General features: G+C 48.0%; 1 protein-coding gene and 1 non-coding gene across 2 annotated transcripts; both read right to left on the bottom strand.

Annotated features, from left to right (window-relative positions):
- Nucleotides 1–4,772: 4,772 nt before the first annotated feature.
- Nucleotides 4,773–17,362, bottom strand: LOC135821055 (uncharacterized). The gene is made up of 7 exons (XM_065334118.1): nucleotides 16,920–17,362; nucleotides 13,816–13,898; nucleotides 12,140–12,389; nucleotides 9,506–9,688; nucleotides 7,592–7,651; nucleotides 6,498–6,689; nucleotides 4,773–6,190 (listed from the first exon to the last, which is right to left on the bottom strand). The coding sequence occupies exons 1-7, from the start codon at nucleotides 17,100–17,102 to the stop codon at nucleotides 5,639–5,641; spliced, it is 1,503 nt and encodes a 500-aa protein (XP_065190190.1). The 5' UTR covers nucleotides 17,103–17,362; the 3' UTR covers nucleotides 4,773–5,638.
- Trnad-guc (transfer RNA aspartic acid (anticodon GUC)) lies at nucleotides 10,771–10,842 on the bottom strand. The gene has a single exon. It is a non-coding gene; the product is annotated as a tRNA-Asp (tRNA).
- Nucleotides 17,363–17,716: the final 354 nt, after the last annotated feature.

Consider the following 17,716-nt stretch of genomic DNA (forward strand, 5'->3'; position numbering starts at 1 on the left):
CTTCCGGGGGGAATGTAGCAAGCATAAAATGTTGTCTGGATTCTGTTTGTATCGATTGTAATAACAGGCTGTAGATGCACAATAACAAGGATGCATTCGGTGTGATGTTGCTACTGTGGTCATGGTGGTAGGGAGTGCAAACTGTTAAAGGGGAACTACACCCAAAAATCAAAACTTCATGGTCCGTAGAGTTTTGGACGCTGAGTCGAATGGTGAAGGTCCCACTTCGATCCGACCAAGCGTTCCTGAGATATCTTCGGTTTAAATTGTACTTTCGGGGGACGCGCCATGACGTCATGCGGCCGCGACACACCCCCAACACACCCTTCTACGTCATTGAGACTTGCTTGCCTGGGCCAAGCTCAGAAGTACAGGTATTTTCGTATGTGAAAGGAATAGTTCTGACAAAGACGTCCTCACCATGAGCGATTCCGACGTATCAGACGAGCTTGAAAGCTCAGAGCCTGAGCTGAAAATGTTTGGCTTCGGGCATGAGCCGAAATTTTCAGGAAAGGATATGGCAGCGCAAGCGGTGGCTTCCAATCGGGCTGTAAATGTGGATGAAGCAGAAATTACTGCAATTGGAGAAGTCGCTCTCCATCAGCAACATCTGGCAACCGGTTGGCTGGGCTATTTCGAAATGAAGCGGCAGCCAAAGCAGCTCAGACAACCCTGACAATCCGTAAGTGTTTTCACAGTATAGTCCTACGTAATGCTCACAAATCGAATCGTTCTCTTCATATCGTAAATTGTGTGAAATTTTGTATTCGCACAGTACTCAGATCAATAGTCTCCTCACTCGTACTCCTGTACATGGAGTTTGCTGCGTAACATGGCTAGCATTATCTCCGTGCAATGTGTATCGGTTCACTTGTGCTTTATCTCACATAAGTGGACTGCACTCAATTCGTATTGTGGCGAAATACATTCTCACCTTTTGCATTATCACTTAGTCTTTACAGAATGCTGAGACGTTCTCTTGTATTTCACGTAGCTGTGTACCAACAATTACGCTGTGCACTCTAGCAGCAGCAGCACAGTAGCATATTGAGTGCGTTTTGCCCTACTGTGGTGTCTCATGACTGCATTACCGGAACAGCTCTGTCCTTGATTATCATTCTAAAATATGTGCACATATCCGCCTGCGCCCCACACACACGCACGTACATGTGCTCACCTTGGTGGGCACATAGTATAGTAGTCACACATGCTCACGCACGCAGACACGCAATTTCACAAGCGCGTGCGCACACGAGTGCATAAGCATACAAGTGCCTGTGCACATGCTCGTGCACGCACACATGCGCGCACTCATGCACTTGGTTGCATACCCACACATCCCTCAGGATCACTAACGGCAATGCATCTACTACTTGTCATTCCATGTCCCTCCCGCAAATGGGGAGAGAATGACATAAAGGAGAACACAGAATAGATGACGTGAATATATTTGGAATGTTATATTACATTACACAAAAGAACACGCATGTGCGCGCACACACACACACTCACGCAAGTGAGCGCACACACACACACTCACGCGCATGCGCGCGCACACACACTCAGTGTCACGCGCGCACTCACGCGCGTGCGCGCGCACACACACGCGCGTGCACCCACACACACAATAATAATAATGTCTGTCTCTCACGCGCGTGTGCGCAAACACACTCACGTGCGCGCACGGGCGCGCGCACGCACACACTCACGCTCGTGCGCGCACACTCACCCGCGTGCGCGCGCACACACACACTCACAGGCTTGCATGCATACACACAATAATAATAATGTCTGGCTCTCATCTGCATCCATACTGAGAAAACCCAACGAGTTCCCGAATAGGTGTACACCGTTGCCGGTATGTGGACTATCTTCTCTCCTTGAACTGCGGGTCATTGCGTGATGTAGCTTATCAGCAGTACATACTGTGTGTTCATACAGGAAAAAACATGCCAGCTAGAGGCGCTGGCGCTGCAAACAGTCCTTCCTATAACCTTGGGGCGGTGGCAGTGGTCGTAGCTCAACAGTGAGTCACTGCGACCGATGGTACAGCCGCTCTTGATCTTCTTCCTGTAAAATCAAGAACAGCAATCGCAGACAGGTTCATCGATCGCACGCAGCATAGCCTAGGGAAACAGGAGATCTACTGCCGTCCATCTCATCAGGCCGGTTTCGGAAAACTTCACATTTCGTAGTGATGTAGTCCAAAACAATTCTACAAATGCTTTGGAAAAGAAAGAACTACATACAGTAGCTAGTGTTTTTGAAATATTGCACTCACCTCCGCTTTTCGACTGACACTTCACAGTGTGGCGTGCGAAAAAGGACGCACCACAGTTTCATCCACCAGCGTCCGCATCGGATGAGTGCCATAATATTCCTCCTGAAAATCCTCCTCTGCCAAATGGCTGGAACACACGCGAAGGATTTACATTGTAGTCCCTAAATTGTCAAGCAAATAATTATGTCGCTTGATAGCTGCTATGGTGCACTGCTCGGCCTGTGCCAAGCACAATCCTTCAGAAATTGGTGCAGGTTCATCCCAGGGGGGTTACCAGTAAGATTATAGTAGCCAAAAACACAGCCAGAAGCCATGATGACACAAATACCCTCTTCTTCCATGGACAAACAGAAAGAAGATGCGAAATCCCAGTGTTTCTGGATCTGGCCAAAGGATCACCAAGTCTCAATGACGTCACGGGTTTGTGACGTCACGGCACGGACCCGAAAAGGACAATTGCAAACTGATATAATTATCTCAAGAACGCTTGGTCGGATCGAAGTGGGACCTTCACCATTCGACTCAGCGTCCAAAACTCTACGGACCATGAAGTTTTGATTTTTGGGTGTAGTTCCCCTTTAACAGTCTGTTTAGATCTACTTCAAGAAATGCATGATTGTACATCATTTACTGGCTTCGAATTGCGTCCGAAGAAAGCTGGAGTGAAGTAACAGTTAGTTCTACTCTGCATCAAGCTTGCTCGGTTTCCGTTCGCAATACATCGCAAGCTAGTCGAGTTGAAGCGGCCCATGAAGGTCCACAGTGACCCAGCGTTCAAGGACGCAAACATTGCATTGAAGGCCTTCCTGATGAAGCCAAAGAAAGCGGGAGAAGTCAAAGCGGTGGAGCACAAACACCCCATGAACGACGACGACATGAGCAAGCTGTCCCGCTACTTCCAGGATCTCCCGTGATAGACAGCAGCTACTCGAAAGAAGTGTTCCTCTAAAAATGAACGCGACTGGTTGTGCTGTGTTGTATGACTGTGAAAATAATGATAGCAGGGTTGCATGCAGCATGCTAGGGTTGCATGCACCAGACTGTGTCAAGTGTGTGGTGACAGACTGTGTGGTGGCAGGGGTGCGATAAATGTATTACTGCACTCGGACGCGTGCAATACCGGCGTCGATATCTGCACTTACGGCTTCGCCGTTCGTGCAGATATCGGCCGGTATTGCACTGGTCCTTGTGCAGTAATACATACTTACCTGGTGCAATACTACTAGTACAGTCAACTTCGCTTATAACGACATTCGGCGGGGCATCAAAAAAGTGTCCTTATTCGCGAAGTGTCGTTATACCCGAAGTCTCATTTATTATGTATTACAGTTGGATGGGACTTTGCTCTGGGCATGGAAATGCTGTCGTTATTCGCGAATTGTCGTTATATCCGCAGTCGCTATTAGCGAAGTTGACTGTACTAGTACAGTGTAGAGCTGCTAGGTCAGACTAGTGTTACTTGGCTCCTGTACTGTACTGTGTCTGTAGTCGTGTGAACTGGACACTACCGCAGGTATGCCTACTGCCAGTACTGGTGCGGGAGTGGGTGCGGGGGGGGGGGGGGGGGGGGTGGGGGGAGGGAGAGGAGGAGGGGCGTGATACAGCGTCCTAACGTCCCACACACTTGGTCAAGTAGTTGGTGCGACTGGAGTCTGGAGTCACACGAGGCAGTGATGAGTTTCAAAGATTACACCCACCAGTAACAACTGCATTGATCCATTGGTAACTACAATGTAATGTGGTGTTGCACTTGCCATTTCAGACAATTATTATCAGTTATCACCTTGTGCTGATGTGGCTGTGGACCTGGAGACAGTTGACCCGGGTGATCTATCATGGCGGGCCATGGTATTGTTCAAGTTCCAGCCAGCTATAATTAATTTTCATAATGGATCCAGGAAGCTGCATCAGCACCTCAAGCTACATTACTGATAGGAGGCAGTGTAGAAAGAATGTGCCGGAGTCGAAGCTGCATGAGGAAGAACCACCGCGGCTCATCATGAGGCATAATTCCAGTGTTACAATTAGGCAGCAGCAGTTACCCATTATGATTGTTTACATCACACAAAGCATCTATGAAATTATGATTCAATGGCATGATAGCCACTCGTACATGCGTGCTCACATTCTGTCAGTGCGTTAGATTCTGTGCATGTACGCATGTGCCATGAAGAAAATGAAGACGTGCTGCTCAGGTCAGCCGCGGGTGCTTGAGGTTTTGATTCCTAAACTGTGGCACTGGAATGTATGATGTCATCATTATTCATAGCCCTGGAGTCAGGCATCTCAATCGAAAAAAATGCATGGCATAATGTCACACCCACGCACAACACACGCACCGTGCCCCCCCCCCCCCCTCGCACACACACATGGGGCATGCGGACACGCGCGTGCAAACATACCACACACACACTCACACACACACACACACACACACGCGCACACACACACCCTGACGCACGGCGGCAGTGCCCACTTAACAGTCACCAAGTCAGCTTACACACTACACATCACGAGCATAATGGTTCGGAACATCCCTGAGAGGAATGTACTTCGATGTAATGAAACAAACGTACAAGAAAGGAGATAGTATTAATTTTATCTCACCGATCACAGTGTACAACTAGTCATGTGAAAGTCGCTACATTTAGTCAAGAAATGGATAAGAAAATGTGACGAGAGCAGAGTTCTTACAACATTGCATGATAGATACACAGCAAAGATGAGAGAATCCCCAAACAATGTTGTAGCAAGGCATAAAGGAACATTAGCATAGTGACCAGACATCACACATGGACAAACATTCAATCAGGAAAATATGTTTCAAAAGAGCCCACGTTCAAACAACACCAAGGACGGGTACGGTGAACAAACACCCAGCTGCATATACATGATATCATGAGTGTACATGTGCGCAACATGAAGACGTGCCTACACACGGATGCACACAAACACACACACATGCACACACACCCTCACACACGCGCGCACACACACACACTCACACACACACTCACACACTATCTCCTGAAATACAACACTTCACTAGTGTGTAGTGTGTTGCTAGAGCAAGAATATACCCATAGCGGAGGGTAGGTACATAGCCAGGTTTAGGTTTGAACAACAGGCTACACTGAGAGAATATCTAGTGCAAACTTCTTTCACCTGACTTTCTGAGAGAATTCCAGCACCACTCCTGTTCCCAGTCCATATCAGCAATCACACGAGTCAACGATTACACGTCACGACATATCGTCAACAACCGGAACTGTTCACTTGGCCGTTGGCGGACTCTGGTGAATGTGAACGTTGATCATGAACTGAGTCGACAATTGCACATCACCAAGTATCAACTGCTCACATGGCTGTTGGTGGACTCTGGTGCATGTGCACGTTGACGATGAACTTCTGTTGTTTGTCCGTCACCTGCAGGTGTTCCAGCAGGTCTGCCAGGTCGCGTAGCGTGGTCGGTGTCATCTGCGTTGTGACGTTGATCTGCACTCGGCTATCGTAGCCATCGTCATCGTGCGACGAGCTCGCCGTTTCGCTGTCCGAGAGCACCTTCCTGGTCTCGGGCACCGCCGCACCGTTGGGTGGAGCGTAGAGGACCTCCACAGACTTTGCCTGGCCGATCGAAGTCTTCTTCACACGGAGAAAGGCTGCCTTGTCGACCTCCGTCTTCTGCCGCTCGCTCCAGTTTGCTCCGGCGTGTGCTTGCTCCTGCTCATCATCTTCGTCTTCTTCTTCGTCCATTGCATTCACCAAGGCGATGTTTGGAATATCGCCGTCATCCTTAGCCCGTGGTTGCTCTTCGTCGTCGTCTTCGTCGTCTTCTTCATGACTAGGGACGACAAACAGGGACTTGCTGCGCCCACGTACGTCTTTGTGCTCTTTGGGCAGTTCACGGGGCTGAACAGAAGAACAAGAACAAAAATGGACAAAGACATTTCTCCTTACACCTGCCCATCGATGAAGCTGTAGTCTATAGTGTTTGTCGCCGTATTGTCTCTCTCCGTACACACACACACACACACACACACACACACACACACACACACACACACACACACACACACACACACACACACACACACACACACACACACACTCTCTCTCTCTCTCTCTCTCTCTCCCCCTCTCGGCAAGCTAGATAATGCGAGGTGTTTCAAATTGTAATGGAGCAATTGACAGGTGTTTGATCACTATCAACTCTCACCTTGATGTAGGGCTGAATGTGTGGTTCAGATTGTGCTCGACCCTGGGGATGAGGATCCGCTGTCACCGGTTTGACCATCATGATTCTGGGAGTGGCCGACTTGATGAGTCCTGACAGTGTGCTGCCTGGCTTCTTCTTGTTCTTCTTCTTGTGTTTGGTTGAGATGGCCATGGGCATGAACTCCTCGACATGCTGTGTACACAACACAACGCACATGCACGCACACACGCACGCACGCATGCACGCACGCATGCAAGCATGCACGCACCCACACTCACACATAGACACACACACAGACACACACAGACACACACACGCACACACACACCCACACGCACACACAGACACACACACACACACAAACACACACACACACACACACAACACAAAAGACTTGCATAGGCCGCTACCCATAGTAGGACTGTCATGCAAAGACATTCTGCATGACCTGTGCTCTACGTGTGTGTGTGTGTGTGTGTGTGTGTGTGTGTGTGTGTGTGTGTGTGTGTGTGTGTGTGTGTGTGTGTGCCAGCTAGTTTGGTTGGTAGGTACACGTATGCCTGATTGTGTTGGGTCTGTTGCCAACAGGCTCGGCTACTTGAAGGTGTGATATTGTACCTGCCACCTTTGTTGGTTCCAGGGTTCATAATTATACTTTCTATTTGAAGTATACATACCTGTTAACCATGGACTGCTTCTGGCTAGATTAACTCTTGTGCAATCAATGGTGCTAGGGAAGCTTTTATCAGATCCACTCTGATTTAACCACTCACATTAGTAGCAAGTATTACCTTCACTGGGGGCAGGGGTAACTGCAGTTGGATCCCGGGACGGATACCCTGATGCCGTCAATCCTTTTTCTGCACCTTGTCCTCACCCACTTACTGAGGTGTGGTGAGCCCATAAGTGGGATCATTTTCAAGTCCACCCAGAGTTTTGGGGATTTTAGGGGAGGTCGGCCGTTGGGCGGTTCAATAACCAATTGAGCCATCTTGCCGTATATTAACTGTCCAAAGGCAGTTGTCTCCCTTGTAAATGTATATAACTGTTTTGATCCAAAGCAGGATGGTTGGACAGCCTGGAAGAATACGTACCAGCCTTCCACGGAAGCCCGGCTCATAAGCATGTCCGCTGGCCTCGTTGGAAAACAGAACCTATGCACATACATAGAGGAGAAAGAGAAGAAGAAAAGGAACAACGACAACAACACACAGACACACACACACACGTTAGTGCTTGCGGCGGCAGCTGGGACTGATGGTTTTGTCTGCTGCTTAGTTCTCTTTGCCTGCATACTCAATGTCATGCACGACGCAAACACGTGCTGGCATACAGTCAATTCGCCAATAACGACTGCTGACATAACGACAATTCGCGAATAACGACAGAATTTCCATGCCCAGAGCAAAGTCCCTTCTACATGTACACATACAATAGGACTTCGGGTATAAGGACACTTCGCGAATAAGGACACTTTTCTGATGCCTCACCGAGTGTCGCTATAAGCGAAGTTGACAGTACACATAAGCATGTCAGGAGTGTCACACAGGGTACGGCCAGTACGACCATGATCGTACTACTTTGGGTTCAGGATGCGCCTGTAGAGCGCTAAAACGTGCCCTACTAGCCTACAATTCTAACTTTTTCCCTGGGGGACCCCTCCCCCCCCCCCCCCACGTGGTACCACTCCCCACTGCCCTGTGATGCCCTTGCATGCGTGCACACACACACACACACACACACACACACACACACACACACACACACACACACACACACACACACACACACACACACACAACACACACACACTCTCTCTCTCTCTCTCTCTCACACACACACACACTCAGACACACACACACACACACTCAGACACACACACATACACACACAGAGCGCGCGGAGAGTTCATAATCGTCCCTGACCAAGCCGCAGAACTTCACAGAGGATATCACCAGGGTGAATGCCAGGACATTTCCACACCATCACCTCAGCGAAATATTGCAACTGAGCTAATATGAGCCGTAATCAGCGAAAACGACCCTTAGAGATTTCGTAATTTTTTTCGAGAAAAAGGTCGATTTGTGACGTTCAACGGTTTTTTTGATCGCGCTGCAAACAGCGCGACGATCGTACGACTTTTTGAACTCCTTGCTTGAAGGAATTTATTTTGAAGTTGAAGTGGTGTCGAGTGGCGACTCCAGTGTCCCTTGATCTTGTAGCGATGGCTGCGGACGCCAGAGCTGTTCGCAGAGCACACATGCAGTCATTGTCTTCAGCTAGCTCGAGCCTGGTGGGGAGGGGATGCTGAAGTAGCCGCTGAGAATGAGGATGAGACGTTCTTTGGTTCCGACATCGATGTCGACAGCGAGGCGGAATCGCAGCCGTCATCTCCTGCTGCGATGCGGCTCAAGGTGGCCGATGACTCGTCAGAGTCGGAAGATGAGGAGTCGTCACCTGAGATAAATTCTGAGTCTGGGGCTAGTGACGGCAGCGACGTCGTGTCTTCAGCTACGGAGGAAGAAATGGAAGACGAGATTGCGGAACGACTCCACGCTGGATGCAGCTGCGAATATGTCGATCATTTCTCCGCACTCATCAGCTATTCTTTGTCATTATAGCTGCTTACTGCACTATTTCAAAAGTATTCAAGCTGCCCACCCACCTTCGAATGCTGAATATTCATTGTACACATACATCGTATACATAAATTGCACCAATTTGGAGTACATCTTGTATATTGGTGTATACACCCGTTTAGAATCGGAATATTGAACTTTTTCTTGGCTGAGGTCCTTCAGTAGATGTGGTTCAACAAATTTCTAACCAAAAAGGAATTTTGAAAAAGTTGACCCCAAGGGCTGTTTTCGCTGGTTGAGGCCCATATAGTATCTCTCAACGGAAGTGTCCTTGCTGGTGTCTTTATGGTTCGGCTGAGAGCTCGTGGTTGTGACGGGTTGGGAATGCAATAAATCACCTGAGCGGCAAGGAGATATACGCAGCATTACCTTGGCTTGTTTCTGCTTCAGGTAATCCTTCTTCTCCCCCATAGCTGTCTTGAGGATGTCTTTGCCCAGACCAGCTGGCTTGTACAGGAGATGTGGCGGTAATCGTATCAGTGGACATTCGCCATGCTCATGGTTCATTCTGCACGGCTCCACGGAGTAGTCCACCAGATCCGGAACGCCCACCTGCAGTCAGAAGACACATGCACAGCAGCAGTTCAAGCGCCACAGACTTGTCTACCAGATCTGGAATAGCTACCTGGAATCAGAAGACACATGCATAACAGCAGGTCAAGCTGATTCTGTTGCCAGTAACAGTCTACCAGATCTGGAATAGCCGCATGGAGGCAGGAGACATGCATAGCAGCAGCACAAGCTGATGCTTTTGATTAAAATTAAAAACGGAGAGGTTCACCGAGGCTATCCAATAGAGTGCTCAATGCCGAAAGGCAGAGCTAGCTAGTTCCAACAAGAATAGACGATGAATAAAAGTGTTTTTACTCCGAGTTTCACGCACTAAGCAATCACCAGATAACACTAGCCTCACACTTTCTGATGATCACTTCGTCTCTGAAACTTGGAGCATGCTGCGGCTTTTAATCACCACTGTATTCGACTTGAAAAGTAATACATTATTACGAAAGGCTTGGTCGAAACTATAGGGCGTCCGTGCTTCGTGTGCTGGTTTGCTTCCCTCCAACCAAGAATCTGTTGAAATTTAGAGTAAAAACATCTTTTTTCATCCTCTTTTTCTTACTGCTATTAATTTTAAAAAAAGAGAAGAGAACACATGAGAACGAGTTATTCAGCAGCTATCCACGTCTGTAACAATATGATAAAGAGTCGGAACGTGCAATAATAGGGCACACAACTGACAGGCTACTGAGACGTTCAGCGACATGAGACCTAGCTGCTAGTTGCTGCATAACTCGTTCTCATGTGTTTTCTTCTTTTTTTTACGTTAATTTTATTACTGGCTCAGTATCCGAGCTATTAAATAAAATTAAAATGAAGTGAATAGTCCACCGCAGATGTCAGAAGAATATGTTCTGAGGGTAAGCAAAGCCAGAAAAATCAAACATTCGCCCCACCCATCCATGCTCCGCACTTTGCACAAGAAGTGCACCCAAAACATGTTGGCTTTGACACAATGTCTACGATGTATTTTCAAGAATCCAGGATGACAATCAACCACAAAATGTTAACGTATATAATATTCAAACATCCAAAAGGAAAAAAAAGGTATCCAAAAGGAAAAAAGTAATGTCCTCCCCGGCCGGGAATCGAACCCGGGTCTTCCGCGTGACAGGCGGAGATACTTACCACTATACTACCGAGGATTGACTGGCATAACATGCACTCGAATCACTCTTAAAATCAGCTCCCGGAATGCATTAAAAAACCCGAAGCAGGGATGTTTTCTTACCCAGACTGATGCATGATAAAGTTAGAAGTATAAAAGTAAACGAATTCCGGAGTATAAACCGCACTTTGCACACTCAAAATTCACCGAAAATTAACGGAGATTGATAGGGCACATGTCTGTATTTCGTGGCAAAGAATTGGGGTTGCAGCTTATACTCCAGTGTGGCTTATACTCCAGTGTGGCTTTTACTCCAGTGTGGCTTATACTCCAGTGTGGCTTTTACTCCAGTGCGGCTTATACTCCAGTGCAGCTTATACTCCAGTGTGGCTTATACTCCAGTGTGGCTTATACTCCAGTGTGGCTTATACTCCAGTGCGGCTTATACTCCAGTGCGGCTTATACTCCAGTGTGGCTTAGGCCGAGTAAAAAAAATTACTAGATGATCGTCCTTTTTTTTGGAAAAATCGGGGAGGGCGGGAGGATTTTATTTTTATTTTTTTACTTTTTACCCTCTCATGCACACAGTGTACACAACAACATCAAGGTTTTTTTTCTCTTTTTTTCTTTTTTTTTCTTTTTTTCTTTTTCTTTCTTCAGCAGATCGATACTGACGTTGTGATATACTAGTAGTATGTGGTCCATATAGTAAAGAAAGTATTAAACAAAGCGTGCACATGTTTCCTGCATCCGCGATCGGTAAAAAACCAACGATTTCGGCAAAAACTCACGATTTAAAAAATAAAATATTTCTTGGGGCGCTGACAAAAACTGGGGCGGACGGGGACGATCATCTAGCTTTTTTTTTTACTTGGCCTTATACTCCAGTGCGGCTTTTACTCCAGTGCGGCTTATACTCCAGTGCGGCTTACACTCCAGTGCGGCTTATACTCCAGTGTGGCTTATACTCCAGTGTGGCTTATACTCCAGTGCGGCTTATACTCCGGAGACTAATTTATCTAACAATATAGTTATGAGTTGGCATGGCAACGCATGGCCGGAGTAAAGCTGCACAGTGGATTTCTGGCCGTGTTTTAGACTTGAAAGTGTGGCTATGTCCTAATGGATATACAGTAAAGCCTGGTGTAAGTGACCTCTGGGTTTAGCGACCACCTGCTCTTAACGACCGTTTTTTCCATGCACCGACAGTTCTGCACAGACACCGTGGGACCTGGTTCTAAAGACCACCGGGCTTTAACGACCGCTTTTGCCTGCACCGTGGGGTTGTCGCTTAAACCAAGTTTTACTGTATATACGAACTGTGTGGCACCCACCTGGAGCTGCTCCTTGGCAATGTCCTTGATGTGTGCGTCCGCCTCCATCCTTGCCTTGGTGGCGATGGCCTGGTGGTAGACCTCGGCGGACATGTCCCGCAATCCCAGCACCAGGCGTATGACGGCCAGGTTGAACTGCGCCAGGTAGCGGCAGAACACGTACTCCAGGCCCAGCGTGTGGTAGTTGATGAAGTCGGCGTCGCGCATCATCTCTATGGCAACCTGGTAGTCAAGCATGGCATCCTCGTTCCTGTAATGGCAACAGCGGACATTTTATGGTTCGTGTGAGAGTCGATCAGACTGACATTTCCACATCTTCAACTCCATACAGCAACATGGTGGGGGTTCTGCAGTGACCGGTCTCGTAAAAAAAACATGTGGCTTTTTAAGTTTTAACAAAGGTTAAGATGGACTCGGATGGAGAGCCAAGGATTACTAATATTTATACTTGGTCCGCGTCAGCGATATTGTCGCTTATCTTTCAGCTTTGTTTATATGTCGCCAATGCTCACTTGGCAGCCCATTTCATCCCAATTTTGGTTAGTAAGTTAGTTTACTAGTACCTGAAAGGTCTAGCTAGAGTTCGAGTCGATTTCGAGAGCCACGGGTGGGTGATTCTGATTGATACAGGGCCGCATCAAAATAGATTATCTTGTTACGCTGTGCGGGCAAGAGCAGCGCAAGCCACAAGAAAGTAATAGGCTACTCGGAATCAGCTCCATTTTTGCTGAACGGCCGAGATCGCTCACCTCAGGGATCGCTCGTCAAGCTGAGAATCACTGAGATCGCAGCTCCCTTACCTCCAGCTCAACGCTCGGAGTATCCAGTGCGTCGTGGAGATTTGCAAGTACTGTCACGGTACGCGTCGTCGTCGTCGTTCAAAATAAAATCTTGCAAAGAACGGCGTCTGATTTGAACCACACAGGCTGTCGTGCTTCCTACGCGAAGTCCTAGAGAGAAGGCGACCGTCACAATCGACTTTTCTTTAGAAAATAGCCAGGCAGCGGAGAGGAAGAGAGATGAGCTTCCAAAAGCAAGAGAGTCGATCCCGAGCAAAAATATTTGTCACCAGCGCCGAGAGCAGCGACGAGGAGGACCGAAAAAAGTATGAACCCTTCCTTGGACAATAAATTCCTCATAGCTAGTTGTCATTCTATACCGTACCGTCCATCGTACCAAGTTTTATCACTTCAAGTGCACGCGTTGATGTCCAAAGTCTAAGCTCAAATTGTCGAAAGATAAGCGACAATATTGCTGACGCGGACCAAGTAAGAAAGAAAAAGGACCAAGCAACCTTACCCTCCTTATGTTATTTCTATAACTTAGAAGCTTCCAAGTTGGAAGGCTGTTGGAGTGCGCATCCTAGATGTGCTAGAGCTGTTAGCCAGTTAGTTGTAGAACGTCAGTACCGTCGGTCAGTGTCGTGCAATGTTATCGCATGAGCTGATTGTTTAGTAACTGGTGGTGTTAGTGGACATTATAGCGTAACTTGTAGTTCCTTGGTCCTTTTTCTTTCTTATAAAGGTTAAATGTTTAGTAATCTGCTCTGGTTGGTGAAGTGACTGGTCTCTGAGTAGAGGTGGTCTCTGAGTAGAGGTGGCCTCTGTGTAGAGGTGGTCTCTGAGTAGAGGTGCTAGTGTACATGTACCACAGTGATGGGTGAATTATCAACTCACTTTTCCAGCCTGTGCGACACCCAGGCTCGCTGAAACCGGGCGATGACGAAATGCTTGTTCTTGCCTATCGCCTCTGTCAACATCTGTATGCGGAATACAGAGACAAGTAAGGTGGAATAGAATTTTATTGCAGCTCAAAGTGCCACGCTTGCGTGATCATCAGGCAAACATTATTCTAGTATGAAACGGGGAATGGGGTTTTGTTACACGCACAGGAAAGTAAGTGAAGACCTAATGCGTGGGGAAGGCAATTTTGTGTTGGCTATGTACAGTTGAGTACACAAAAGTTAGCAATGGAATTAGGCTGAATTAAGCTGTAACTCAGAGTTTCACTGATGGCTATCCACCAATCCTCATACAACAACAATTATGATACCGTAAAGTACTGGTGATCCGCCCCCGTCCCCTGTCGAAATTCTGCCTGTCAAATGACATTGGCGTATACAGTGTGCAATGAAATACGATGCTGAACCGACGCATGTACTGCTGAATACGATAGGTGCGATTGCAGCATGAAAATGTGCACAATCCAGCATCCCAGGTCTGAGCTTCTGCTTTGTTGTACATCGTACTGTACTTGAACGACTTGATCTAATTCCCGCCCCCTGCCGAAAACCAGCTGGGAAGCGACACGGTACGGGGGCAGATCAACGGTATTTTACGGTGCTCATGGGGAGTGCATAGCGTTATAGGAGAGAGGCAAAGAGGGGAGAAGGGATATGGGCTGTCGTGGCAATTTAGCACAGCATGATACATGAGAGTACTGCTCGATGAAATCCAGTCGTGTCACACAGCGTTTGCGCCTTGCATCATTCCGCAGCCCAGTGTCCGCACGTCTAGGGCTGCGCAATGCCCGGCGCGTATTTGAGTGACGCGAGTGGACTTCATTGCCGGAGCAGTACTGTAGATATACTCAAGAGTGCATAACCCCCAGGAGTGTGCAACTGTCTGCACAGCCTCTATACAGTGCTGCGACGGCAGAACTTCACATCACGTGACATAGCTCGAAAGGTTACACTGGCAAACAGTGCAAATTGACCACAAGAGAGTTAAACCCAAAGCAGAGTTGCATACAACACTGCATCTATCACGCACAGGGTGCAAATAATGTGTACGGGTTCGGCACGGGATGTAAAGTTCTGCCGTCGCAGACCCCATAGCTGGAGTTGCACACTCTTGGGGGTTGTGTACTCTTGATACAGTTGAGTACTGCACAATGACTGCGAAAGGGATATTGCCGCAAATCCTACTGTCAGTCATGTTAGATTCCTCCCCAAGACAGCTGCAGTGCAAGTTGTAATTGTCGCTTTGCCCGCTCCTGGTGCCAATAACTATGGCGTTCAAGAATATTTTGTGTCACCTGGACGTTCATTATATGCAAAGTGCTTGATTAACTGCTAAGGAAAGTTAACAAATTATGCTCTACTATGCCCGCATTGTGCGCCATGGGCTAGCCATGACAATATCTCAGCGTGGTCAATATTCTGACAAACTTGCCAGGAAATAAGCATGGTCTGTGTAGGTGGGTGATGGGAAGTAGTAGTTATAAATTCATCAACGAATGTGAATTTTAGGGGATTCAAGAGATATTTTGCTGGGCACTTGGCCAACTCTTTGTTGTAGAAGCCATTTCACCCACACCCTCAACTCCTCTCCGAGAACATCTAAAGTCCCTTCAGCAGATGTAGAACTTGTCATCAAGGCAACCATTCTGTTAGGACAACCACCTGTCCCCCGGCTGAAACACCGCACCCAGGAACCATGGGGTCATTACCACTGGTGCCTACCCTGGATAAGGTGACCACCTGTGCATGGGGAGGACAGTGTGTGAGTCCTGCCAGCGGTGAGTTTAAACAGGTCTTGCTGTAATTGTTTCACCATTTTTGAATTAGTTCTCACTTCACCACAGGCAATCTCTGGTCCACCTCGAGCCGCTAAGCTGAGGTGCTGCTTACCATCACGTATGGTTCACTATCTTGCCACCAACAATAACACAACAGCAGCCTACACTCCCTGCATTATTGGTTCCTCATGATACTGACTTGGGGCTGGGTGGCTTTCCTCCGGCCGGGCCTAGCAGCATGAATGGGATGTCAGCTGTAGCTGTGTGATATGAGTGTGTGGGGAGGGGGACCCCTTGTGTACCCATCCTGTCACACCCCGCAATCTTTGTTTGTGCATTGATGAGACTGAGAGAGGTTCTTCAGTCACAGTGGGACAGCAGTGGAATGGTCAACAAACACTGCCAGGCTAGTGCTACCTGTCACCTGTGCAAAATAAGGATACTACAGCCAGGGAAATGCTTGCCAGGTCCGAATAGAGACAGTGCGTGTTGCCCACACAACACTATCCCATTGTGAATCTAGCCAGGTACACTACACACACTCAACATGGACAGTACACTACACACACTCAACATGGACAGTACACTACACACACTCAACATGGACAGTACACTACACACACTCAACATGGACAGTACACTACACACACTCAACATGGACAGTACACTACACACACTCAACATGGACAGTACACTGCACACACTCAACATGGACAGTACACTGCACACACTCAACATGGACAGTACACTACACACACTCAACGTGGACAGTACACTGCACATTTGTCAGATCTCCTACTGTTGTGTACGCTTTCTTGAACACTTTTGGAGACACTCCCGTCAGAAGAGTTTCAGGCCATATCTCAAGCTGTGATTACCCTTTTCAAACACGCAGTTTTGAAGAGAAAACACAAACATGAGTTACAAACATGCAACTAGGTTTCGGCAATGGCCACCATCACAGCACCTGCTCTCTGTAAAGCACAATACTGTATTGGTCTACAGGCTTTGGTAGGCAAGGCAACAACATCGCCGCTTGTGCACAATCGTTCAGAGAAGAAACACACACACACACGTGCTTCATTTTTTTAACTACCTACGTACACACACAGATACACATGCACACACACACACACACACACACACACACACACACACACACACACACACACACGCGCAAACACACACACACAAACACACACACACACACACGCACACACGCGCGCACGCACACACACACACACACACTCAGTGTACTCACAGTGTGAGCAATGGTGAAGTTTCCGGCCGAGCAGTGCATCATGGCTAAATTGAACACAATCGGAGCCGGCTGCTCGTCCATTTCACATAAGTTGTTGTACGCGAACTCTGCATCTCCCTCGGCGTGCGCTTCCACAGCCGCCTGCCATTTTAGCAAGTCTTCCTTGCCAAGTCCAGTTCCCATCTTGCAATTGTCCGCAGAGACACACAGCTAGCGGATGCAGTGCACGTAAACTGTCCCAGATATCGGAGTCTCCCCCACCGTGTAGATACGTCCGACAAACCGTCACTAAAATATCAGCACGCTTCACCGGTGCTTCGTTTAGCTACGGTCGCTCTCCTATCGTTCTTGCGCCACAGTATCCGTTCCTGCGGAGGGAAAGTCGTAGCGCCAGTTTCTGCTGCAGCTTTCGTGACGTGTCCACGAGGTTGTGAGCGCTACGCAGCAGGAACAACTGAGGATTTTCCAAGTTTGTAGCGTGATTGTTTGGCGAGCCCGTACCGTTGCATTCTCGTCGATACTGTTGCTGCTGCCTCTAGCCCTGCATGCATGGCTTGAATTATTTGCCACACAAATACAAACGAGCCACCCGGAAACCACTTTAGTCTGTCCCTCGCCATGACCGGCGCTCTGCGGACGACTCGACTCGCGTGCATTCGGACCTCCGCTGCATGCTTCTGGCACTTCAAGTTGAAGTTCTGGCCCTCAATGGCCTCATGCCCTCCCGCAACACTCAATCACTTCAAGAGGCACTCAAACACCGTGCACTCAGTCAAAAGTCATTTTCAATTTTTCAC

Source organism: Sycon ciliatum, chromosome 7 (genome assembly GCF_964019385.1).
Source record: "Sycon ciliatum chromosome 7, ocSycCili1.1, whole genome shotgun sequence".
Taxonomy (NCBI): domain Eukaryota; kingdom Metazoa; phylum Porifera; class Calcarea; order Leucosolenida; family Sycettidae; genus Sycon; species Sycon ciliatum.

What these genes read in the sequence shown, in the direction of transcription:
- LOC135821055 (XM_065334118.1), bottom strand. Translation starts at nt 17,102, where the DNA reads ATGGGAACTGGACTTGGCAAGGAAGACTTGCTAAAATGGCAGGCGGCT. An exon ending in GTGTCGCACAGGCTGGAAAA is followed by an intron (nt 12,390 to 13,815) that starts GTGAGTTGATAA and finishes TTGCCATTACAG; the next exon opens with GAACGAGGATGCCATGCTTG. An exon ending in ACATTCAGCCCTACATCAAG is followed by an intron (nt 6,191 to 6,497) that starts GTGAGAGTTGAT and finishes TCTTCTGTTCAG; the next exon opens with CCCCGTGAACTGCCCAAAGA.